This window comes from Leptodactylus fuscus, chromosome 7 (genome assembly GCF_031893055.1).
Source record: "Leptodactylus fuscus isolate aLepFus1 chromosome 7, aLepFus1.hap2, whole genome shotgun sequence".
NCBI lineage: Eukaryota > Metazoa > Chordata > Amphibia > Anura > Leptodactylidae > Leptodactylus > Leptodactylus fuscus.
The window spans coordinates 78337659-78364726 of NC_134271.1; the positions used below are offsets into that span (position 1 = coordinate 78337659).

General features: G+C 43.1%; 2 protein-coding genes across 2 annotated transcripts; one reads left to right on the plus strand and one right to left on the minus strand.

Moving 5' to 3' along the window:
* Nucleotides 1-1578: 1578 nt before the first annotated feature.
* DRC7 (dynein regulatory complex subunit 7) lies at nt 1579-22118 on the minus strand. Its single transcript, XM_075282241.1, has 17 exons — nt 21989-22118; nt 19964-20135; nt 19754-19879; nt 17910-18104; nt 17227-17385; nt 16689-16907; nt 15135-15260; nt 14950-15007; nt 13903-14031; nt 13698-13826; nt 13400-13626; nt 11691-11906; nt 8103-8213; nt 3940-4050; nt 3660-3854; nt 1824-1963; nt 1579-1679 (listed from the first exon to the last, which is right to left on the minus strand). Exons 1-17 carry the CDS (start codon nt 22114-22116, stop codon nt 1589-1591), a joined length of 2532 nt encoding a protein of 843 aa, XP_075138342.1. The 5' UTR covers nt 22117-22118; the 3' UTR covers nt 1579-1588.
* Nucleotides 22119-23428: 1310 nt separating this feature from the next.
* Nucleotides 23429-26842, plus strand: LOC142214464 (pancreatic secretory granule membrane major glycoprotein GP2-like). Its single transcript, XM_075283411.1, has 8 exons — nt 23429-23544; nt 23620-23823; nt 23904-24100; nt 24236-24411; nt 24570-24812; nt 24899-25055; nt 25726-25840; nt 26697-26842. The coding sequence occupies exons 1-8, from the start codon at nt 23466-23468 to the stop codon at nt 26840-26842; spliced, it is 1317 nt and encodes a 438-aa protein (XP_075139512.1). The 5' UTR covers nt 23429-23465.
* The last annotated feature ends 226 nt before the right edge of the window (nt 26843-27068 follow it).

Below are 27068 nucleotides of genomic sequence, written 5' to 3' on the forward strand. Positions count from 1 at the left end.
CTGCACAGAGAACAGGCACAATATATTTTCCAGAATTCATGAGATCTGCCTCCTATTTCAGGAATCCAGAAAATTTCCCATTTTTTGAGAGCCTTCCAGACATTCTGGGTTGTTTGGCAAGTATTGTGAGGAAAAATAATCCAAGTTACTCAATGATGAGCAGGTAAGGTTCATTCACTATATAGAAACTGCAGGTAAGGTACAGTTCAGTCAGTTTTAAGTTTCTCCCCTCATCAATCTCTATAGATACAGTTAGTGTTCACTCCTCCTGTCTGCACAGGTTTAGATACAGTTAGTGCCCACTTCTCCTGTCTGCACAGGTTTAGATACAGTTAGTGCTCACTCCTCCTGTCTGCACAGGTTTAGATACAGTTAGTGTTCACTCCGCCTGTCTGGACAGGCTTAGATACATTTAGTGCTCACTCCTCCTGTCTGCACAGGTTTAGATACATTTAATACTCACTCCTCCAATCTGCACAGGTTTAGATACAGTTAGTGCTCACTCCTCCTTTCTGCACAGGTTTAGATACAGTTAGTGTTCACTCCGCCTGTCTGGACAGGCTTAGATAGATACATTTAGTGCTCACTCCTCCTGTCTGTACAGGTTTAGATACAGTTAATGCTCACTCCTCCTGTCTGCACAAGTTTACATGCAGTGATTGCTCACTTCTTCTGTCTGCACAGATTTAGATACAGTTAGTGCTCACTTCTTCTGTCTGCACAGGTTTAGATACAGTTAGTGCTCACTCCTTCTGTCTGCAAAGATTGAGTCAGTGCTGTTTCCTCCCCTCTGCATTGCTTCTGACAGTTGTGATTTCTCCCCTCTGCACAAGTACAGTCAGCGCTATGCTCGCCCTCTACTGTCTCCATAGCTTCAGTTAGTGTTTCGGTTCCTTGCTTCCCTCTTCATCATATTACACATCTGTTATCACTTCTCTGCTCTGCTTATTCTTGGGAGAATTGCACGCTTCTGAGGGTGAGTTGGCAAGTATGTGTTTACTATCTCCCCCTATAGAGACATTCCCCCTAAAAACTTGTTTCTGAAGAGTGGTTATGTCACTTATGTATAATATAACTTCTGTCTGGAGAGCTCTATAATGTAACTTATGTCTGGAGTGGAGAGTGATGATGTGATGTCACTGCAGTATAATGTAACTTATATCAGGAGAGTGGCAACGTAATTTCTGTATAATGTAGCTTATAGCTGGAGTATTGTATAATGTAACATATCTGGAGAGTGGCAACGTCATTTCTGTATAATGTAGCTTATAGCTGGAGTATTGTATAATGTAACATATCTGGAGAGTGGCAACGTCATTTCTGTATAATGTAGCTTATAGCTGGAGTATTGTATAATGTAACATATCTGGAGAGTGGTGATGTCACTGACATATAATATAATCTATATCAGGAGAGCTCCATAATGTAATATGTATCTGTAGTGTGATGATGTTACTGCTGCATAGTATTTGCTATTACAACAATGGAGATGGCATGCTGAAGTGCGTAGGGTTATTTATTATACATTATCTTCTGAGGTTATTGCAGCAAAATGATACTTCTTTGTTCAAGTATGTTGAGGTTTGCATTAGACAGAAAGCAGTTGCTCACATAGACGGGGATCCTTGCTAAGCCGATCTTCGAGTGACATGTACTTCTGAGGGGCTAGTTCCTTATGTCTAAGAAGAGAGAGATGACAAGTCATCAGCTAAAGATTAAAGAGGAGGATATACACAGGAAAATGGTGGCTGAGTACATAGGCGCTATGACCAGAAGCAATGCGGGTGCAGTACTACCATGACAGCACCATATTAATACATTACCTATTTAGTCTTGCTTCTAGGATCTGGATGCGGAACATAGCTTCAGAGCAGTACTCCAGGTATGCCTCCTCATCTTCTTTGTTCATGGATGGCTGGTTCTGGTGATACCACTGTTGCTTCTTTTGTAACTCTTGTGTCTCCTAATGTGATGTATGACATGAAGAGTTACATAGCACGGTTATATATGCTGGTGTGGTGTGCACATATACACGTGGATCATCAAGTGGAATTTATCGCTGGGATCAGCAGTATATTTGCAGAGTCCGCTTACAGAATACAAAAGTCTTTATCAGAATCACAATGGAGCCAGTCTATAAGATACTGGAGCTTATGAACATATACTTAATCGCTTAACAAACCTCCCAATTTAGCATGCAGTATATTTTTTTATGTTCACCATACGGGATAAATTATTATTTATACTTATTATTTATATTTGTTAAAGAAAGCAGTGGAGGCATCTATGTTCTGGATTGAGGAAATGCCAAAGAGTTATAGGAGAGAGTTGGAGAACATGTCAAGGCGGTTAAGGTTCCTGCACGGGTGGATTTGTTTCCAGATTGGGGGAGTCTTTTACAGAGGAGAGGGATGAGGATGTTAGTAAGTTGTGGTCAGAGGGCGTCGTGGGAGAGTTAAAGAGTTTGGATAGGGAACAGAGGCAGGTGAATATGAGGTCCACTATGTGTCCCAGTTTGTGAGTGGCAGAGGAGGACCATTGTGATAGACCAAAGAGGTGATGAGAGATAGGAGTTTGGAAGCAGAAGGTTGGTCAGAGTTAAAGGGGATGTTGAAATCACCCATGATGATAATGGGGGCATCAGTATAGAGGAAGTGCATGAGTCAGGTTTTGAAGTGGTTGATGAAGGCGATGGTAGGTATATCATAAAACATTGTATTAAAGTACATTGCATATAGTATCCTTATGTGCAGTAGGGATAGGCAGCCAGGAGGCCGTTGATGGGCTGCCACAATCTCATTGTGGGGGGATCAGTGGGGTGGATGGAAAGTTTGGAATCTTGCCTCCTAACCAGTCAGATGCAATGATCACGATTATATAATATATAATATGAGTGTAGCTGCAGTTCTCCAGCATCATGCAGTGGACTGGGCTGCAGTTCTGCTCCTGTTACTTGAATAGGAGCAATATGCCAGAACAGCTGATTTGTGCGGGGTTTGGGACCTCCTCAGAACACATACCAATGAACTATCCTGTGCATTGGTTATCAGTATAAAAAATCAATTTGTGGCCAGAAAACCCTTTTTAGGTGCGAAGAGGGACAGAGTGAATTGGGTCAAACGTAGGGACTGTCCGTCCAAAAGACATTGAAGAGGTATGTTTTAAATGGGGGAATATCAAAGATCTCTGCAAAGTCATACTGTAGTGCACAGTATTCTATGAGAATATCCAGGTTTACTGTGGAGTATGTAAGTAAGGGAGACAGACGATAAGCCTCCTCCTTCCTCAACCAGACGAACTAGATTCACTTATGATGAATAGGTACTTTTCTTGAGCAATTTAAAATGTGTTTCTGGCCTAAACCGGGTCATTTGTCAGTTAAAATGTACAGTGGAGTAAAGATGCAATTGTGGGAATCAGTCAACAAGACACTGGACACTGGGGCCGAAGGAAATATCTGAGGCAGTCTATGGTATAGAGTAGTTAGTAGGAATATCCTGAATCACTGTGGTGTCAGTCTATAAGACATGTGGCACATGATGTCCTGGTGAGAGTTGGTGACTCTGTATTATCTAAGATGCCTGGTCTTCACCTATGAGCAGAAGATCGATGGGATGGGAAGACAAATGGAATGTCACTGACATATAACCACTAGTTACCTTCTCAAAGCGGGCCTGGATGAGGTTGGCTTGCTGAATGAGCCTGTTCTTGAGGTCACGCAGACAGTCCTCCTTCACCTGCTGGGCCTGTAGACGTGTCAGCTTCTCTGGGTCTCCCAGAATTGCTAAATATGGAGCCAAATAATCCAGTTCCAGCACAGCTCTTAGCTGACGCTCTTCCAGTATAGCACGTTCCTATAACAATACATTGACACATTATTATGTCCACATGTGCTTTACCTGGGAGGTGGAGCAAGTGCTCCTAAAAGTGACCACTCACTTGGGACGCTCGCTGCTCCTTGCTTTTCTGATTCCTCTCAGTGTCATAGATGGAAATTGTGAGTTGTGGATTTGCCTCCTCCTGAGCCCGCCGGGAAAGGATCTCTAGAACCTGCAGGCAAGGTTATATCATTACAGATCAGATACTCTACAGTCCTCTCTGTCCTCCATCTCCTCAATCTCCTGTCCCAATCTGGCCACCAGTCACTATAATGAAACCCTTAAAAATACATTGGATGAGGTGGCTCCCCCCTCCACTCATAAAGTCCCACATAGAAGACAGCAACCGCACTTCAGAATGTCCATTCTCTTCTTTTGAACCAGTTACAGAAGAGGAAGTTTCCCAGCTACTTTCTCCATCTCGCCCTACAACCTGCAGTAGTGACCCTTTCCCCTCACATCTTCTCCAATCTCTGTCGCCTGCTGTCACGACTTACCTTACTAAAATATTTAACCTCTCTCTCTCTTCTGGAATTTTCCCATCCTCTTTCAAGCATGCTGTTATAACCCCGCTATTGAAAAAACCCTCCCTGGACCCGTCCTGTGCTGTTAACTATCGACCCGTCTCTAACCTCCTCTTCATCTCTAACGCCTGGTCTATTCTTGTTTAATCCGCTATCTCTCTGCTAACTCTCTGCTTGACCCCTTACAATCTGGTTTCCGTGTTCTGCACTCTACTGAAACGGCCCTCACAAAAGTCTCTAATGATCTCCTAATGGCTAAATCTAATGGGGACTTCTCTCTTCTTATTCTTCTGGACCTCTCTGCAGCTTTTGACACTGTTGACCATCAACTCCTCACTATGCTCCGCTCAGTCGGCCTCAATGACACCGCCCTCTCCTGGTTCTCCTCTTATCTCTCAGACCGCACTTTCAGTGTATCATTTGCGGGCTCTGTTTCTTCCCCTCTTTCTCTTGCTGTTGGGGTTTCCTCAGGGCTCAGTCCTAGGCCCCCTGCTCTTCTCTCTCTACACAGCCCCCATTGGACAAACCATCACCTGATTTGGCTTCCGGTACCATCTTTATGCTGATGACACCCAATTATACACATCTTCCCGTGACATCACCCCTGCACTAATACAGAACACCAGTGACTGTCTTTCTGCTGTCTCTAATATCATGTCCTCGCTCTATCTGAAACTAAATCTCTCTAAGACTGAACTACTACTGTTTCCACCATCTAATAGATCTGTCCCTGATATATCCATTGTAGTCTCAGGCCTTACTATAACTCCTAGGCAGCAGGCTCGCTGCCTCGGGGTTATGTTTGACTCAGACCTTTCCTTCACCCCTCATATTGAATCACTCACACGCTCATGTCACCTCCACCTCAAAAACATCTCCAGAATACGCCCTTTCCTTACCAGAGATACACTAAAGACACTTATTGTCTCTCTGATTCATTCTCGCCTTGACTACTGTAACTCCTTACTAATCGGTCTTCCCCTCACTAAACTCTCTCCTCTACAATCTATTCTGAATGCAGCGGCCAGGCTCATCTATCAGGCTAGACGCTACAGCGATGCCTCTGGTCTGTGCCAGTCGCTACATTGGCTGCCTATTCATTATAGAATAATATATATAGTTATCACCCTCATCCACAAGGCTCTCCATAATGCCGCACCTCCCTACATTTCCTCCCTCATCTCTGTCTACCGCCCAACCCGTGTTCTCCATTCACTCAATGACCTAACACTTACATCCTCTATTATCAGAACCTCCCACGCTCGTATACAAGACTTCTCCCGAGTTGCACCACTTCTCTGGAATGCTCTACCCCGGGCAATCAGATTAACTCCCAATTTCTACAACTTCAAGCGCAAACTAAAGACACATCTTTTCAGACAGGCCTATCTCAATTGCTAATGTAAACCCTTCCGTACTGTCATTAGAATCCCCAAAATCTAATCCTCCTCTGTTCCAGCTCCCACATTACCCCACATGATATGATGCCATTTCAGGCTAACTCTATATGTCCAAGCTCCATCCACATGTTAAAGGTCACGACTTGTGACGGCACATAAAGTTTTAGGTTTGTGTAATGACAGTAACCTCTACAAAATTGTCTGACCACTGTATAAGCAATGCCGACCCTGCTACCTCTTGTGTCACCCCCTCTACCTCATAGATTGTAAGCTCTTGCAAGCAGGGCCCTCAGTCGCATTGTGTGAAATGACTTTCTTTGTAATGTATCTTTCTATCTGTATTTGAACCCTACAAATTGTACAGCGCTGCGGACTATTTGTGCCTGAATCACTATTATTAAAACCAGTGAATCATAGCTCCCACCCCGCTGTACCCAAAACAAAGGTCTTCTAATGGTAAGTAGATGCCATCTCTCTGCAGTACCCTAAATAAACCCTGAATATGCTATTTATAGCGAAGCATGTTGGGGGCTAAGACTCACTGGTTTTAAAGAGGTTTTCTGGGCATATGATATTGATCAGATCAGAGGAGTCCAACACCCAGGACCTCTGCCAATCGGCTGTTCTCACTAGCTACTATATGGAGAATATAGCCAGAGGCAGATAGCTCTGCTCTTAGTGTAGTGGCCATACTGAGTTACTTTAGCACAGCATACAAGTGAATGGGAGCTGAGATGTAGTAACTCAGAATAGGTATTATAGAGAGAACAGAGTTATCTGTTACTGGTTCTGTTCTCAGTGTTGCGGCTGGTGAGAACAGCTAACCACGCATCCTGCTGATCTGATATTGATGACCTATCCTAAGGGGTTTTGCCCAAAGCACCCCTTTAGTAATATTGATTCAGATCCATATGTATAATATACTGCTTATTTGACTGCAGTGATCTGCCAGCGTTATATGTGAACAATAGATTTTACTTAAAAGTGTTTGCATTCTGTGTAAAGTAACACAGTAGTAATCCGGGATTTGGATAAACTCTGTGTACACATGACAATAAAGTGGCTGAAAATAAAAATACAATAATACTATTATTATTGTGGAGCCCGGCATTAACTTTATAAAGTGTTTATGTGAGATGTAAAAATTGATGTGTTTTACAATACAAATAGAGTTAAGTTTTAGGGTTTTATATTTATTGTTGAAATAAACTTGGGGGATATTATTTGCCTTTTGGCAGTTTGGCTGATGACATGGTACAGAAGAAAAACTGAAAACTGGGTAAGTAATTACTTTATGTGGCCATCAGTGCACTCTTATCATCCATCACATCATCGCTTGTACTCCAACAGTGTATCCTGCAATTCTGTGAAACTATTGTGTACCTTGTAATTCTGTCCAAACCATCAGTCTACCTCTGCAATACTTATAGTATACCTCCAAGATAAGCTCAGAAGTGGGATTCTCTGACTGTACCTATTCGGAGAGTAGTGGGCCACTTAGTGGGCTTAGTACATCTCTCCTAATAGTGGCAACTAGCATTTGGCATACAATAGGTACATATGCCCAACCTATCCGAATGACACAATAGGTCATGTTTTTAAGCAGATATTCTACCAGCCTTTGCTTATCATTTGTTTTTAGAGGGTACGTCCCTTAAATAAAATTATGTTTTACTAGCCGTTCACTATTTTGTTCTATATGCAATGGAATACCCATCAACTACACCTGGAAATAGCTGTGTGTTACATATTTAATGAGTTGTAGAAACTGGTTTTACCTAAATACACTTAAACTACTGAAAATACTCAAAAGTTGGTACAGCAGACAAAAATAAGAGCCAGGTGAGACTGAGACCTTTAATGTCACTTTATATCTTTTTATACATTCCTACCATGTTCTGGAAGGAGTTTTCCTGGACTTTTACATGAATGACCCTTTAGGGATTACTCACCTGAGAGTATATCAGTATACTCCATCATCTGTAACATTGTATCCCTATCATATGTTATATCCATGATTGTACCTGTATAATGTGTCACATTTGTCATTGTATCATTTGTCTTTCATGTGTCATATTAGTCACTGTACCCCTATATTATCTCACATTTGACAGTATGTCAATGTCATGTGTCACATCTGTTACTGCACCCCTATCCTGTGTCCCATCTATCAATGTACCCCACCATATGTCACATTCACCACTGTGCCCATGTCATACAGATCCGTCACCGTATCCCCCACAGCCAGCTCATATCCCACTTCAATTTAAAATCCTCAACTGCATTGTATAGTGGTGTACCTCTGCTTCAGATTTCTGAACCGCCTCCTGGGCACACTGCTCCCCTTGCTGGAGCTGAACAAGACTTTCATAAATGTAGAGCTGTTTGGTAAACTTCTCCAATGGCTCCACCTGGTGGACAATACAGAGCAAAGTGTATAAGAAATGATAGTGGAGAAGCAGATGAGATCCTGACAAAGGGAAGATAAACAATACTTTTTTCCAGAGGAGCATTGTATGGCCTATAAGGTGCTTTCTCTAACAGTACCTCCTGGAACCACTCACTGAAACATTGCACCATCTGTAGGTCAGAGACCTCAATATCCAATCAAAAAGTTGCTGGGGAGCCACACATTCTCATGAAAGAAAAAGATCACACATTGGGGCATATTTATGAAGAACGGTATATTGAACACCAATTTTCATAACCCTGGCACCACCGAAAGAGCCACCTGATTCATGAGGAGGTACACGCTTCTTTATACATGTGGCAGCTTCTATGCCAGGTGGTGCACCTATATTGGAATCTATGCCTGTTTGTAGCTGGTGTAGATTTCACCACTGATTATTTGAGCCAGTAAACTGCCAGAAATGATATTGAATGTGCTGCAACTCCCACACCACGATCATGTTCATGGTGTGGCGTGGGAGGCGCAAAAATGCCAGTTGTAACAATTATTGTGGCAACTGGTGTTTAAAAGGTTACAAACCCAAGGTTTCCTAGTTTTTATGCCAGATATCTGGTGTAAACTAAATAGCAAATATGGTATGCCCCATTCAGTCTTGTGACCGTGAAAATGATATATTTCAGGGAACGCCGGTCCTTCAAGATGTAAACGGGCCAAAAGATAGCCTTAATCTGTCACCGGAACCTAGCATACCAACCCAGCACAACACATAGATAGGTTAGGATCACCTGAATCAAATTATGTTTTCCCCTTGTGAATCCATGCCTCTGTTCTCTTAAGATATCATTATTTTTGCCAATTTGCAAATGAGAGGATTGTCATTGCTCTAAAGAGCTCATATACATGTTGATAAAAATGTCAATATCTCAGTAAGGATTCACAAAGGGAAAATACCATTAGGTTAAGGTAAATTCAAACCAATCTATCTGCAGGGCTCAGTTCATATCCTGGGTTCTGGTGACAGACCCCCTTTAAATGGATGTAGGTACATTGGATAGGCCCACCGTCTAGTGTCTACATCTGTGGCTGGTAAGAGCCAGATGTGGTGGAGCATCCAACTGTTATGTGATGATGTGCTCAGTCTTAACTGACATTGATGTCCCTGTATTGAGATTGTTGAGGTCCTCAGTTACAAAGAGACAGTTCTCACCTCCACCAGACGCACTCACCTCTGCAAAGCAGGTCTACTTCAACACACTCATATCTGCACTCTCACGCAATCCCAAACATCTATCCATAACCTTCAACTCCCTCTTCCGTCCTCCGACATCACTTATCTCAGCTGACGACTTTGCCTCTTACTTCAAAACGAAAATTGACACCATCAGAGACAGTCTCACCCTACTCCCCCAACAACCCCTCTACCCAACTGCTCACTGCTCATCATCCTTGACCTGTTTCTCCACCATCACTGATGACAAACTCTCCTCCCTAATCTCTAAATCCCACTTCACCTCCTGCGTGCTTGATCCGATCCAGTCACATCTCCCCAAACTCACTGAAGTCATTACTCCGGCCCTAACCCATCTCTTCAACCTATCTCTAGCCAATGGATCCTTCCCCTCTGCCTTCAAATACGCCACAGTCACACCTATACTTAAGAAACCGACCCTCGACCCGTCCTCTCCAGCCAACTATCGTCCCATCTCACTGCTCCCGTACACCTCAAAACTGCTTGAGCAGCATGTCCACTCAGAACTCTCCTCCTATCTCTCGTCAAACCTGCTCTTTGACAGACTACAGTCAGGCTTCAGACCCCGTCACTCCACTGAAACTGCCCTAACAAAAGTCACTAATGACCTTCTAACTGCCAAAGCCAAGCGCCATTAGTCTGTCCTCCTCCTTGACCTCTCCTCTGCCTTTGACACAGTTGACTACTCCCTCCTGTTAGAAATTCTCTCATCCCTTGGTATCTCAGACCTGGCCCTTTCCGGGATCTCCTCATACCTCACCGACTGCACATTCAGCGTCTCCCACTCGCACACCACCTCCTCACAACGCCCTCTCTTTGTAAGCGTCCCACAAGGCTCCGTCCCAGGTCCCATCCCTTGGCCTGGGCCAACTCATAGAGGGCCAACTCATAGAATCTCATGGTTTTCAATACCATTGCTATGCCGATGACACCCAAATATACATCTCTGGACCAGACGTTACCTCCCTGCTGGCCAGAGTTCCAGATTGTTTAGCGGCTGTAGTCTCCTTCCTCTCCTCCCGCTTTTTCAAACTCAACATGGAGAAAACGGAGTTCATAATCTTCACCCCCACCACGTATGGCCCCTCCTCCTGACCAATCTATCAAAGTTAATGGAACCACAATTACCCCTGTCCCTTGGGCCCGATGCCTTGGGGTAACCCTGGACTCTGACCTATCCTTCAAGTCACACGTTCAAACCCTCAACACTTCCTGCCGCCTCAACTCAAAAACATCCACCGAATCCGCTCCTTCCTCACCCCTGAAACCACTAAGATGCTCGTCCAGGCCCTCATAATCTCCCACCTAGACTACTGCAACACCCTCCTCCATGGACTCCTAGCAAACACCCTCGCCCCCCTCCAGTTCACCTGAAACTGCGCTGCTCGTTTAATCCACCTCACCCCCCGTTCTTCATCGGCTGCTCCCCTCTGCCGTCCCTCCACTGGCTACCCATAGCCCAGTGAATTGAATTCCAGCTACTAACGTTAACATACAAAGCCATCCACAACCTGTCCCCTCCATATATCTCCAACCTAATCTCCCGCTACCTGCCTACACGTAACCTTAGATCCTCCAACGACCTCCTACTCCGCTCTGCCCTCATCCGCTCCTCACACAACTGTCTCCAAGATTTCTCCCGTGCATCCCCCATATCTGGAACTCCTTACCAAGACACATAAGACTGACTCCCACAATCACAGGCTTCAAGAAGGCCCTGAAGACTCACCTATTCAGGAAGGCCTACAACCTCCAATAACACATCACCTCACTGCCATCTATACAGTCTCCCCCTCTCTTTCTGTGTCTATCCCTCTTCCCTCATAGATTGTAAGTCCTCGCGGGCAGGGCCCTCTACCCCACTGTGCCATTCGGTCATTATTAGTATTATATCTACCTGTATATTTTGTGTATTGTATGTAAACCCAAATGTAAAGCACCATGGAATTAATGGTGCTATATAAATAAACAATAATAATAATTATTAATAATATTAATACTACTACTACTACTAATAATAATAATAAAATTGTTGTAAATGAGCCTGGTCACATCTGTTTTAAATTTCTTCTTTTGGGACAAAGGTGGGGACAGTGGTAGCAGAGCCATAGAGGGTTGTACCAAAATAGTGCACTAGGCTTACACAGCAGACAACCTCTCGGGGCTATGTATGTCATATAGTTTTCAGTGCCCTCACCTGCTGAGGATGGGTACAGGAAAGCTCATTACCTGGTAAGAGATGCAAGTCTCAGGGCTCAGCATCACATGTGCTCCCTTTTCCCCAAGGTTGACCGGCTTCAGGAACTCCCAGGTGGATGTTGTGATGTGATCGTGTTCCCGCTGGCAGCGGACATGGATGCGATCCTCAGTGATCAAGAAAATCCGTTCAGCCACATCTTCATTGGCTGACTTTTCAGTGTTTCTATGGAAACGTTCTGTGATTTTCTGGCAAAGAAAAAAAAAATTATAAAATCAGAAAGTTCACAAATATATCTGGAATACTGAGAAACCTGTTATCATGGTGGCTCAGTAGTTAACACTGCAGCCTTGCAGGTCTGGAGTCCTGGGTTCAAATCCTGCCAAGGACAACGTCTGTGAGGAGTTGCATGTTCTCCGTGTTTGTGTGGGTTTCCTTCCACACTTCAAACACATACTGATAGGGAATGTAGATTGTGAGCTGGGACAGTGACTGACAATGTCTGTAAAGCACTGTGGAATATGGTGGCGCTATACAAGTAAGAATTAAATAAAAAAAAATTTAAAAGTTATTAGAATTAGAATGGTCTTCAAAGAAGACTAGTTAGTACATGAGCAGTGTCTGCATTTCACATATAATGTCACAGTGAGGGGGAAGCATCTGTATTACGTATTTAATATTACACAGGGAACGTCTGATATTACATATGCAACATAAATGGCTTTTCAGCAGGGACAAAATTGAGGCTGAATAGGGGGATTTAAAAGGAATCTGTTCCCTATTGAACTAGAAGCACAGTCAGAAAGCTGGGGTTCACATGAAATAGCCACTTTTTTTTGTTTCCCCATTATGCCTCCATTGCTCATATTGGCTTTTTACTGAAATGCTATTGAGCTGTTTGGTGCAAGGTGTGCGCCTCCATTACACTTGTTACACCAAAGAGCTACCTCCCTGCTATGGCGGACGCAGTGCACATGTTAGTCATAGTAGGGAGGAAGGGACTGGGTGCTGGAAAGCATCGCTCTATGGCAAGATGGGAGCTACCGAGACTACCAAACAGTTCATTACCATATCAGGAGAAAGCCAATAACTCAAGGAAGCAGAAAAAGTGTTTTATTTATGTGAACCCTGACTGACTGCACTTAGTGTTCAATAGGGATTGTTCTGTTGACAGACTCCTTGCAAACTGATAACAGGTTGGGAGCTTACTGGTGACAGACTCGCTGCAAACTGGTAGCAGGTTAGGATTTACTGAGTTTTCTGTATTTATAGGGCGATGTTTCCCCTCAGCTCTTTTTAAGTGTGATCAATTTTTATTAAATTTTTCATAATAAAACAAAGTAAACACACAGTACAAAGTACAGGTAATAGTGCAAACATCATAACAACGCATGTGCTGATGGACATACAAGTCCAGAAACAGGTAATAAGGGAGGAGAAGAAAGAAGGAGGAAAGGGGAGGACAAAAGGCCCTCAGCTCTTTTTAAGTGTTGTAACACCAGACTGCAGCACCATATGGCAAGGTTTTTGGTCAGTAGGGGGATTCTGCAGCAGGTCCCAGTTCAGATGGACTCAGGTATCTATGTAGGTTTGTCAGTGAGATAATGGTGGAGAATGGGGACAGCTGGCTCATGGAAGATTGGTGGTAAAGTGCACCCATTGTGATTGTAATGTATCTGCACCAGCAGGAACAAACTATCTTGCTATTTATCTCATGGATGTGATAGTTCAGGATCCTTACCAGAATAGGTCGGGGGTTTGCCTCCGTAGGTCCTCCAGCTATGGACACTTTCTTTGGCCTTTTCCCATATAATGTGTGCCTGTAATACAAAAAGTCCTGTCGACCCTGGAAAATCTCCATCATCTCATTTGGCTTTTCCTCACGTTTCTGTAATCCATCCAAGCGAGCCTCACTGTAAAACAGCATTGTGCGCTCTGTTTCTGGAGCCAATGAGCGGAAGGTGTGAACTAGAAGATAGCTGTAGGTTAGCAGCAGATTGAGGAGTTACCCAACACACACCATAATGTCAGCATATTACCCTTCAGAGCATCAATGCGACCTGGAGAGAAGTACTCAGTGGTGACCCCAAACTGTCTCTTCTGCTGTCTCATGTCCAGCTTGTCCTTCCGATGCTGGAACCAGTCTTGAACCTCCAGCTCTTTGGAGCCTGAAATGGAGTGCATGGCCAAGTGTTAGCAAGTAATTTGTAACCCTCTTCATTATGCTGACTTGTGGAGACTTACATCCTGTGTCTTGGTAGAGAGTTAGGCAGGATACCTGGCCGTCCTCTAGAAGGTAGGGGGCCCACTTCTCTACCTTTGCCTTCTTGTATTTTAAAACTTTTTTCCCCTGAGGACATCGAGTCTCAAACTCTAGAAAGAAAGAGCAGAAGGACATACTGAAATACCTAGTACCAGTCATGTAGACCTCCGCTGTCACAATTGTTGCCCGCACATTCCACTCATACTCCGTTTCATACTGACACTGTCCATTCAAGATATAATACATGCGTATCCAGTCCTAATTCTCAAACACAAAAAAGGGGATGGTATTTTAAATTGAGAGTGGTCTCAATGGAATGGGGCTTTAGGGATCATACAGAAACACTGTCTGTCCCACTGACAGAATCTGTCCCTTCTTATATAAAGTATTTGAATTTCTCCATATATGTGTTTTACCACACACCACATGCTATGTGTGCCACTGCTGAATAGGCTGTGGTTGGCTGCTATGTGTAAGACTCTGAGAAATCGTCTTATAAATGCACTGTAATGAAGAAATAATGGAACTGTATGTACGGTAACCAGCCACAATGCTATTAGCAACCTCCCACCCCATATAATAAGGTTAATTAAAGCAGAACTAAACATCTTCTAGGGCAGTATTTGTGATGTTAATACATTTTGTTATACTTTATTTAATGAATTTTAGTTCCTTCTGTGAAATCCTGTACTTCAAAAATAGTGAGTGAAAGTAGATTAAAGAGAACTTGTCACCACCAACTTCATTACTTTGCACCCTTTCATAGTACATGCACTACCAGACACCAAACACCATGATATATCATGAGAGCTGTCACATATGCCATGTTCTTCAGGACAGACACGCAGTCACCGCACACTATAAGCACTAGCACAAACCATGTGTTACACCACCCACACCATGTGCACCAACAAAAAGTATGTGTGTTCATCGTAAAGCAGTGACATATCAGAATCTCAGGCCTCCAACCTTGTATTGTTAAACCACGTAACAATTGCCATTATTCTGAAATTTATTATAGTACAAACCTTTTGGGGTCACCACAATTGGCAGCACCCAAGACACCGGCAGCTGCATCACCTGGTTCTGGAAAGACAAAGAAGCAATGTGACATCTCGAGTTTCTTGACCTTGTGACCCAGAACTCTATGCCTCATGGTCCTGCATATGTAAATATAGTAAGCAGCCGCTTCAGATACCATTTCTGCACTTACTTCTCCATCTTCCTCCTCCTCCTCATCTTCATCCTCCATCATACCTGGGATGAGCAGCACAGGCTTCACCGAGCTCAACAGCATGAACTCCCAGCAAACAGGGTCCCCCAGGTCAAAACTCAGGTCCTATCAAAAGAGGAAGGGAGTCCCAGTGACAAAATAGAATTCCAAGTTATCCATTATTCCGTTTTCTAGTGTTCACTTAACACCAAGCAGTGCGCCGTATTACCCCGTCCACTTTCAATCCTGTGCTGCGCCATCTAATGCCCCCTCTACACTATCCCATGTCATTACCTTTACTTTTCACTACCCCTTGTCACTCTGTACACATTGTTTTATCATATGTCATTATTATTTATTTTTAGAGCACCATTAATTCCATGGTGGTGAACATTTAAGGGTGTCCTGGTTTCTCCTCAGCAATCTGGCTCAGAGGGTGTTCCCACTTGCACCCATGTCCGCCCGCCAGGTCTCTGTCTTAATCCCTGGAAAAACTGCATAGGGGGCGGCTTCCTGGCGATTAGTTTTAATTTATTTTAATGTTTGTTTTAAAGAAAACAGCCGGTGTCCATTTGCAGCCTCTCCGTGGGGAAACCTTTTTTTTTTTTTTTTTTTTTTTTTGCATGGACACAAAGTCGGACATGCAGGACTTTGTGTCCGTCCCAAAAAAATCAGTTTCCCCACGGAAAGGCTGCATACGGACACCGGTGGTTTGCTTTAAAAAAAAAAAAAAACATTGAAGTGTGAACGCCCCTTATATTGAGCTTAACCAAGTCTTTTCTGGATTTCAGTCCTCTAGGGACAGACCTCCTGTCTCTCTCCAACTGGTGCACAGTCCAGCTGGTCACTGCAGGTCACAGCAGCACTCTCCTGCTGTGTGCTCTCTCTCTGGAGTTGGGCCCTGGGAATGGATGTGGTCAAGGCTCTATTCAACCCTGTTTTGGGGTCACTCTTCAAAGCCCTCTAGGTTTACCCCCTCACAATATACAGTGTATATATATATATATATATATATATATATATATATATATATATATATATATCTCATGTTATGCCCTATACACATATCACAGCACTACATTATGTCACTCCCTCATGTCTACACAGTGCATTATCCAGTGTCACTCACTGTACTATACCATGTCACTTCCTAAACACTGCACAGTTGCTTGCCCCTCTTTACACACTAAAATATCCCATATCTTCCCCTTCACCCTACACAGTAGACCATGTTACTCCACATGTGATATACACTGCTATATACCATGGCACTCCCTCCAAACTGTACACTTTATTCCATGTCACACCCTCCAGTCTACACGCTGATCTATTCTATATCACTCCCTACACAATGCACTCTGCACTATCCAATGTCACTCACTGTTACACACTGGAATATTCCATATTACTACCTACACTTAACATAATGCACATGTCACATTCTTCACTGTACACAGCACTATCCTGTCAATCCCTATTCATGATACTGGCCCATGAAAATCTAATGTACCTTTCTAAATGCAATCAGATAAGTCCCTACTCCAGGCTTGGTACCTTGCAGCCATAGCGACAGTCCTGCATATTGATCCAGTAATTTTCATGATTCCACAGACTTTCAATACCCAGGAAGTGTTCATCTTTTGTTTCATATGCATGGCCAGTCAGTGCATCAATGAAGAAATTGTCTGGCACTTCCCTCTTCCCTGCCAGAACTAACACCCAGCAGTGGATTCTGCGACCATACAGGCGGTCCGGACCAGGTTTCTCTACATTCTGTGGACACATATCATTCTGTTACTCATGGATGATCAGGGCTGTGTTAGTAAAACATTTTGCACCAGGGTTATGTATGAGAAATGTTGAGCAGTAGGGATCACAGCATGTTTCATCATCTGCCTGGATGTCAGTGATATGACTGCCCAGTGTCTGACACAAGGGTCCTGTCTGAACGGTAGGAATCATGCACGCAACATGCAAGGTCTATGGCCCCACTTATCAGTGTGCAGTGCATACAGCTTTGGAATTACAAGCAAGTACAGAATTGCAAAGCCCTAACTAAGTACGATAAGCAATCTGTGGCATGTAAACTTACCGCCAAGCGCTGCTCCTCTTCTTCAAGTTGTTTGAGGCGGGAGGCCTGCATTTTGGCTTCCTTTTTGTCTACTTGCTCCAGTTCAAACTTACTGACTAGTTGTCTAGGAGGCCGCACACTGTATTTTTTGTGAGGCTTTGCTGGTGATGCTCCGTGGCTCTACAATGCGGAAAAATATAGGAGTCAAGGGCGACAGAATAGGTATGTATGGATGCAGAAGGTGAAGGCATACCCCAGATAGCTCACTTGGAGAGGTGATAAAAGTAAATGGAGAAGAGATGTCTGCGCAGAGAAGGATTTTCTGTGAAAGCTCTAGAAGGGTTTGTCTATATGGGGAATTACTAGAAGGAAAATTTCAAACTACATTCTGCAATATTTACATTTCCTGTCCTTACCTTTCATCTTGGCTCAATATATTCCAAGAACATTGGCACAAGACAAACAGAATACACAGTGGAGTAACGTAAAAGTTTTTGTTTCTTTTTAAAAACTGCACCAGAGCCATAGAACTTATCTGTATGTGGGTTATACAGGGCATGTGATACACTATGTGTTTGGGTTGTACATGGCTGTCACGGGTCAGTAGACAGGGAATCTCATTAACTGGTTCTAGATATTTCTTCAAGATTCACACTTCTCATCCTTGTTAAATAAAAGTAAAGTGTATGATGTAGAACACTCACCTCTTGTGTGGTTCTCAGTAGAGGACATGTTTCTTGAGTCTCATCCATAAGACACATTTCACGAGTGGCATAGCCACTGACACAGTAGGCATCGTATCCAGCGCCCAGCAGCAAGGAACACAGCAAGACACTAAAATCAAAGCAATTTCCCTTCTGTTCCCGCAGAATGGAGTACGAGGAGAAGAGGTGCTGTGGCTGTGAATGGAATGAGCTCAGGGAATGAGGGGTGACGGACAGAATCAAGGAGACATAATATACAGGTGTATAAATAATAAGGCGGGAGAATAGTGAATACAAGGAAGAAAGCTATAGGAAAGAAGTATTGAGTGTATGAATGATGGATGTATATGAAAGGAAGAGAGAAGATGAATGAATGATAGAGGAGAACCAATGGAGAATATATATACATAAGGGTCAGAGGGAAAAAGAATGGTGGAGATGTAGAGTACCAGTTAAACATTTGGACATATCTTTTCATCCCATGGATTTACTTTTTTTTTTATTTTATACAGATTCATATTGAGGGCATGAAAACTATGAAGGCATTAAGAAGTAAACAAAAAAGTGATACACAAACCAGAATATGTTTTAGATTTTAGATTTACAACAAAATAGCCCTTTTGCATAGATAACAACTTTTCATACATGTGGCATTCTCTCAATCAGCTTCAAGAGGTAGTCATCCAGAATGGATTTCAATGAACAGGTATGCCTTGTCAAGAGTTACATTCTGGAATTTCTTATCTTCGTAATATGTTTGAGGACATTAGTTGTGTTGTGCAGAGGTAGGGTTGGTAGACAGTTTCTTATAGTCTTTAGTCCTATTCAAGTACTGCTGTCATCCACATTATGGCAAGAACCAATCAAGAGAAACGGCAGTCCATCATTACTTTAAGACATGAAGGTCAGTAAATCCAGAAAATGTGAAAAACCTTGAGCGCAGTCATGAAAACCATATACACAAGCAAAGGTAGAGCTATAGTGTGCCTATCTATAATTCATAGACATGCACCTATGCAACAGAAAATTCAAATATCTGACAGTGCACTGATGCAAATATAAAACATAACATTTATTTATTCCATTAAAACAATGATCCCTTCTAAAATACCATCAATTGGTAATCACACTTAGGATATGACACAGTTGGTAGTCAAGAAACAAAGTAGGTAACATACCATATGGTGGAAACAATTGACACCTCACCCATATAGAAGTACTCTATACAAGTCTGTCATAGAATAAATGTACCGTAATGGTCTTACCGGGACCTGATGGCAGGAGAAACCCTGGTGTAGAGGGTTCAGCACAAGAAGAGAAAAATTCCCTATAGTTTACCCTGAATTTCTGACCCTCAATCCCCAAATTGCCCCCACCCTTACAAGGGAAGTACCAAGCTGTCCCTCTACAAACCCCCTTAAATCCCTAGTCCCAGGGATTTAATATGTAACATATTCTGGTGGTTTGTTTAATGCTTTTTAAAAAAAAATATTTTAATTCCATGTTTGTTCCTTCATAGTTTGTATGTCTACAATGTAGATAAAAATGTTCAATGTACAAAATAAAATTTAAAAAAAGGAATGAAAACTCCAAATTTTTGACTGGTGACTTATGGAGGGTGCAACAAAGATAATTCATTGATGTAAATATATAAAGAAAAGTGAGGAAATGAATGAATGAATGAAAGAACAAAGAAGGTGCATAAAAGGAACAGATATATGGAAAGAAGAGAGAAGATGATTGAAAGAAGAAGATTTATGAAGGGGAAAGAGAAAATTAATGAAGGTAAGAGAAAAGACCAATGAATGGAGGAGATATATGAAAAGTCACAGGAGTCTTCTCACCAGCTCTATTTCAGGATTCAGCGGTTCCATTGTTACAAATTCTGACACAAAACGTGCACATTCTTCCCAGTGATAAAGCTCTGGGTATGGGAGGAGTGTGGGGCGTAGTGTGGAGCATACAAACTTCTGTAATAAAAAGAAAGACTGAGACAGTCACCTCATATCACCCATTTTACATGCTGGGGAAAGCTGCATTTTGTTCACACTCACCTCCACACCACACTCATTCAGTGGGGATATGAAAAGCGACTCCCTGTCAGGGTAGAGATGCGTATACTGGCGGCAGAAGTTTTCGGCCAGGTTCAGTAGTGTTTGTTCCTTAGGAGAATTCTCAGTGTAGGATGATGGAAAGCTTGTGAAGTCAACCTGTCTGTCCATCTCTCTGAGAAACAAAGAGAAAATTTCAGTAAATGTTAGCAGATGAAATAATCCACGGAGTGTTCAGAGCACGTAGTCTTCACAAAGTGTAGGGAGGTGATCTGCAAAGTAATACTGGTAATTTCTGCAGTATAAAGTATCATGTCAATGTAATTAATCTAAGATTTTGTGATGATTTTTAAAGGGGTTATCCACTTTCTACAATAAGGAATATTCCTAAAGAATCTTAAATATTACACCTATCGGGATCATGGTAATATTAGATTACTGGTACCAAGACAGGGTGGCTCTTGCCATGCTGCTCACTTGCCATACACACTATAGCAGCAAGTGAAGCTGCCTGCTGAGGCTGTCCCACTGAAGTCTACACCCACCTCACTGCCTCGAAACCAGTGATCTGTGGGGGATTGTGGGTGTTGGACCCCCGCAGATCTAATATTGATGGCCATCAATTGTAGAAAGTGGATAACTCCTTTAATACTTTATTGTATAGCTATTACCACATATGCAGAGTCTAGGCATCTCCTGCAGCAAACCATTGCCTGTGTTAAGATGACAATGGACGATGTAATGTTAAAAGGCTGTTACAGTGTCTGTATTTTGGGTTGAGATGCATCCATATAACCATACCATGTTTGTTTGATACCTCTGATAGTGAGATATGCTATGAGTGAAGATCAAGGTCTAGACAGCCACTGAAGAACATGCTACTGGGCTGTGAGAGAGAAACCAAGGCAGTGGCTGAAACTTGAGGAGGTTTAGAGCTTGTGAAACCACCTTATGTGCACAATGTAAGAGAGTACCACAGGTACTAGAACTGAAAGGCCTCACAGAGGTCAGTGAAAGATTAAGAGAACAACAGAAGCAGGTGAGCCTGAAAGGAGACCACTTGCTGGTTATTGTGCCAGAGCATATTTTACACCTATCGTATTAGAACTACTTGCCCTGCAGCCTGGACGAAGATGAAGTGACCATACAAGTGGGTGAGTGATGTAGAAACAATGTCACAAAATACACTAAAAGTGGTGTAAACTATAAGCAATTGTCTAGAGAGCAGAGTGTCCAAAATGGGGGTGCAGATTGTGTAGTCTTTACAGTGGGAGGCATGCAGACCATGGAATCTTTATAGTGGGGATCATACAAAGCGTGAAACCTTTATACCTTTGTAGCGGGGGCATGGCCAGCATGGAACCTTTAGGGCCCATTCACACAGAGTTTTTTGGCGCTGATTTTGACGCTGAATCCACATGGAAAAAAAGCCTCCCATTGAATTCAATGGGTTCCTTCGGAAACAGGAACCCATTGAAGTCAATGGGAGGCTTTTTTTCCATGTGGATTCTGACGTGAATTCAGTGTCAAAATCAGCGCCAAAAAACTCTGTGTGAATGGACCCTATTATAGTGGGAGCAATGCAGAGTGTGGAGTATTTTTGGAGGTGGGTGCAGAGTGCGCAGTTTTATAGTGGGGGCATGCAGAGTGCGGAGCAGATATAGTGGGGGGCATACAGAGTGCATAGTAGATATGGGGGGGGCATACAGAGTGCAGAATCTTCATAGTGAGGGGCTTGCAGAGCGTGGAGTCTTTACAGTGTAGAGCCAAGCAGAGCACAAAGTCTTCAACCTGGGAGTGTACAGAGCACAAAGTCTTTAAAGTGGGGAGGGGGGATGCCAAGGGTAGAGTCTTTTAAGTAGTGGAGTAAAGAGCACAGAGCATTCAAATTTGGGGCCATGCATGAAGCGGAGCCTTTAAAGTAGGAGGCGTGCAAGATTGTTTAGTGCTCAGAGTCTTTATGGGCAGACATTACCCATTTCCAGTATCTACATCCTAGAACTACCACCATCATTGGATAGTACTCACCCGGGGGTGTCCGTCACCTCAATGAGCGCCATCTGCTCTTGAATATCATGCAGCTCATTGTCACTCAGAATATCATCCTCCTCCTCCTCCTCATGTCCCCGCTCATCTACCTCCTCTAGAGCCTCCATTACACCTGGAAAGGAACAGACATGTGACAATAACATCCTCTATTGTATCTGGACCTGTCATGATGATAGGGGTAGAAGTGTGAAGACAAGTGGGGGTAATATTGAGGGGAGCAAGGGCATGCACAGGGCTGTTATGCTAGACATTATAATAATGGGGGTGACAGTCCGGAATTGGGGGTCACTGTACATGATATGAGTGGCAGTGTGGAGGGTATACTCAGGGGTGCCGAACATTCATAGACACTGATAAAGCTCTCACCTGCTGTTTTCTTGTACGCGTCTGGTTGCCTGGTAACAGGACCGGAAGCTGCCGCAGAGGCTGCAGGGAGATGTAGTCCCGTCCTTCAAAATTTCAGTCTGTGTCATTATGTACACTACAGCTTTGGCAGCTCGGGGAGCGGGCAGGAAACAGTTAATGTAATGATTGACACCTGCTACTTACCGTATAAATGGAGGAGGGTGAGGGGAGATGTTCTGGAGCCTGGGATCACGTGGTGAATTGTAACTTTATTACAGGAGATCTAGTACGCGATCTGTATCAGCTCCTCGCCATATACACCCCCGCGTGTTATATACATCACCTCCCCCTTATACACCCTCAATACCTCACCCTAAAATACACACCTCTACGAATTATACACATCACTGTTCCCTCTATATACAGCCATACACTTTTTATATATCACATTTCCCTCCATTTACTTCCCTACAAGTCATATACATCATTCCCTCCAGATATACCCTACACTTTATATACACTCCTGCATGGTGTGTGTATATATATATATATATATATATATATATATATATATATATATACACACATTATATACATCACTTCCACATGCACCTCTTCACCTCCCTTCTACCCCTATTTACACTGCTTACCCCTTCATGTACCCAAACACATTATATACATAAACACCCCCTTTACAGGTTATATGGATCTCCTTTCTACGTGTTCTATGCTTCTTCTCCTTAAATCCCGCACCCCCCCCCCCCTCCATATACACCCATGCACATTTTATACACTACTACATATATTCGATCACCCTCCTGCACACAATATCTTCCTCAGTAACCATGGCTATAAGGGATATACCTGATTTTCCCTCCTATGTGATACAATATGCAGGTGACATTGCTGTATACACCGCAGACTTCCACTATGTTTGATAGCATTAATGTGTTTTATTGGATGTTTGTTATAATGTTAAAATAGCTGATAACAGAAAAGCAGTGTGTATTGTATTGATCTCTAGCAGTGTTTTGGTATGGGGGTTTTCTGGCCTGGTAAATGTCTGATATGCCTGGGATTGTAGTCATTGACTATCTACTTTGTTATGTAGATGGCGCCTCTTGCTACTTCCTTTTGGCTTGTTGCTGTGGTGGAGTTGATTGCTTTGGTCGATCCAGAGCAGGTTAGAGGTAAGATGTGGAAGCTCAGATACATTGTGGAAAGCTCCTCCACCACTTCTTAAACTTTATGGTTTCTTCACATAGGTTCAGAGTTGGATCCTAAAGGCAGTGTACATGTCTTCTACCGGGACCCGTGGCCCAAAGATCAGAGTATGATGCCCACAATCGATGCCACACTGGGTACTGGATGTCCCGCCAATGCTTGTGAGAATGGAGGAAGATGTGAAATTCTCAGTGGAAAACTTCAGTGCTTGTGTAAACCAGGCTTCATAGGAGACATGTGCCAAGGTAGAGAGGATGGAAGATGCCGTAATGGGTGGAGTGGGGTGTTGGGTCCCATTTTAAGCCTAATCTTCTATTATTGCCAGATCTTCAGCTGCAGCTGAGCTGTGATCATGATAGGATGACCTTCCAGGTCCTAAAGAGTGCTCTTCATGAGCTGAATGTGAACTTGTCCATCCTACACTTGTTCAATCCAGCATGTAAGCAACTGGACATATCTGAGCTGCATGTTTCTGTCACACTGACCCATGAAAACCACACTCTATGTGGCACTGTGGTCCAGGTAAGTTGTGTTTCTTCGTACAGTCAGTGTTGCCTCTAAGAAAAATTCGGAGAGAACCAAAGTGACTTGAATCTTCTTGCTTTGCAGCTGTTGTAAAACTTGACTGTTATACCAGCTATCTTTTATATATTCCAGGTGAATGGCAGCCATCTTATCTACACCAATGAGCTGAGCACAAGTACAGCAGGAGAGAGGGAAGAGGTCCCCAGCTCCATGATATCCAGGTCCTCCGACATCCGAATTGGCTTTGCTTGTGTATATCACTATGACAGAGTGGTGTCCCTGCCGTTCCCTCTGGTGACTAGCGCTGCGTAAGTAGAGAGCTGGCTGTGTGAAGTCCCAGGAACATGTCACAAGTGAACTACTTAAAGGATCTGTGTAGAATCTGTGGTCCACATTCTTATTTTATGCATCCCTTTAACATGAATGGTAGTTGTTTTGTCTGAGTGCCTATTTTCTTTATATTCAGGTTGGTAACATTCATGGTGAAGGAAGGAAAATTCAATGTCACAATGACTTTGCACCCCACAGCTGAGTACCTAGGGCCGTACAGTCACCCCCCTGTCATCCCTCTGAATCAACGTTTGTATGTCCAGCTACAAATTCATGGCCATGACCCACAGAACTACTTCACCCTGAAGCTTGAGGAATGTTGGGCCACCCCATGGGCTCATCATGGAAGTGCAGTTCGTCATCTCCTCATTACGGATGGGTGAGTTTCACATTCCTCCTAAGGTTTGCATGATGGAATTCTCCTGGTCACATTAGTTCTCTGCTGACTGATCTTTCTCTCCACAGCATTGCTAATGACTCCACAGTAAAGATGATGGACTCTGGAAACCAGTCCCTGAGTCGATTCACTCTTCTGATGTTCCACTTCGTTCAGTATCAGGAGGTTTATCTGCATTGCCGCATCTGGCTTTGCCACTACAACTCCACGCAATGCCATTATCAGGTCCGTGGTGTCCCCTCAATAACTCTGTGATGTGACCAACCGCTATGGACATCTTAGCTGTGTAATACCATTAGAATCGCAGAATGGTGGCTCACTACTTAGCAATGTTGCCTTGCTGCTCTGGGGTCCAAAAATATACTGATAAGTAAACTGGCTTCCCGTAGACAACTGACCATAGTGGGGGTGAATGCCTGTACAGCAGCACCCCCCTTCTCCACTCTACAACTCTCCATGTGCTTTGAGTCTCTTGTATGAGAAAATGTGCATTTATGTCTATGTGGAAAATGCTTATAGATCTGGGTCCTAGAGGATCATCCATCTTGAGAATGGGGGTCATGGTTGTACATGAGTGACCTTTTACATTAATCTTTATGGGGATTCAAAAAATACCAAGTAAAGTGTGCTCAGCTGTTTATTTTTAGAAGTTCCATAAATTTGAATGAACAGATCTGTTTGGAGCTACCTTTAACCCTAAACCTATCATTGTCCTTTTTCTTATGTATTCTGAATGGTCCACTGCTGACTTTGTGCATTTTCTTTGATCCCTCTAGTCATAGAAAGAGAAGAGGGGAGTGGCACTGTTTGTAAAATAGATATTGTTGAGCCATTGATGGGGAAATACGTGGCTCCATCCATAGTGATTAGAGTGGTGTTTCCATGTCCTCTGCAGCCCAAATCCAGAATGCAGAAGAGAGAGTTGAGTGACCCATACAGGAAAGTGGTGTCCTGTGGCCCTGTCAAGCTGTCTGGAGGTGTCAGGACCAGCAAAGAGGAACAAGAATCTGGTATGTTACGTCCTAAATGGTGAGAGAAGAGGGTGATGGTATCTAGAGGTTATCATTTTAGGGTCTTGTAATATTTTAGTACATGATCAGAAATCCACCTCTACTGCTCTAAATACTACTTCTCATGCTGCCCTTTCTCTCTTAATAGCAGGAAATGGTCTGTGTCGAGCCTAAATTATAATCCTGCTGCTTTCACTGAGGATGCAGCAGAAACTGTACTGTATTCTACTGCGCATGCATGACTAACAGATCGTCACTAGCATGATACACCTACATGAGAAGGTGCTATTACAAGAAACAAGATGGCAACAGCACTTTACTTTCAGTCATTACATTGCTGTCACAATTTTTTTTAATGTAAAGTGGCCTAACTGCAATTGTTAGGGTATGTTTACACGTGAAATCTGCTGCTGATTTTGAGGCATAGTCCACCCCTAAATCAGTGGCAGATTCCACCATGATGCCTGAATATAATGGAAGGCAGGGATCAGTGCAGTACACTGAAAGTATCCTGCTCAATCTTGCCTCAGATTTCACATCTGATTCATCCACAGTCTGCTGTTCCAGATATCCTTCTTATTATGCCTATATCACTGCAGGGAGCTGGGGTGGTGAAAAACAGAGGAATCTGTCTCCCTCAAAACCTTTTTTCATTTTCCTCCATGTGAACTTACCCTTTATTCTAATGTTTTTACCCCTTCAGAGGTGTGAATGAGCAGGTAGAGGACTGTCTGCATAGTCTGCATACATGGCTCTGCCTTTTTAATGTAATCAAGCAAAATGCTATTGGTTTTCACGTGTAATATAGAAATAATAGACTCCTTTTGTCCTAACCACTGGCTTCTCTCCTTTTCAGGGCTCAGGGCGCTTGTCTTTGCAGGATCGTTTGCAGCAGGAATGGTTTTCCTCATCCTCAGTTCTGTTGCTTTTGCAAAAGCTTTAAAGAAAATTTCCAAATTGAGGAGGCCTGTTAATTCTGCTCGGTTTGAGCTACTCCTCTGAATAAATACTGAACCTACCATGTTCTGTCTGCCTCTTGTTTCCTGAATGATCCACTACTGGCCCCGAGTATCCTAGGATTTGTACATCCCTAAACAAATAGAGGGATGGATGACCTAGGCTAAAGTATGGTTTAAGGATGCTGTCAAGTCTCCTGAAGGCTCCACTGGTAGAATACAGTCCTATGAAAAAGTTTGGGCACCCCTATTAATCTTAATCATTTTTTGTT

Excerpts from the sequence above, each read along its gene's own strand:
- DRC7 (XM_075282241.1), bottom strand. The coding sequence starts at position 22,116 with ATGGAGGCTCTAGAGGAGGTAGATGAGCGGGGACATGAGGAGGAGGAG. Across the intron at positions 19,880-19,963 it reads TGAATGAGTGTGGTGTGGAG|AAGTTTGTATGCTCCACACT; the intron begins GTGAGTGTGAAC and ends TTTTTATTACAG. Across the intron at positions 11,907-13,399 it reads CAAACCCCCGACCTATTCTG|AAAATCACAGAACGTTTCCA; the intron begins GTAAGGATCCTG and ends TTTCTTTGCCAG.
- LOC142214464 (XM_075283411.1), top strand. The coding sequence starts at position 23,466 with ATGGCGCCTCTTGCTACTTCCTTTTGGCTTGTTGCTGTGGTGGAGTTG. Across the intron at positions 24,101-24,235 it reads TATGTGGCACTGTGGTCCAG|GTGAATGGCAGCCATCTTAT; the intron begins GTAAGTTGTGTT and ends TATATATTCCAG. Across the intron at positions 24,813-24,898 it reads CATCTCCTCATTACGGATGG|CATTGCTAATGACTCCACAG; the intron begins GTGAGTTTCACA and ends TTCTCTCCACAG.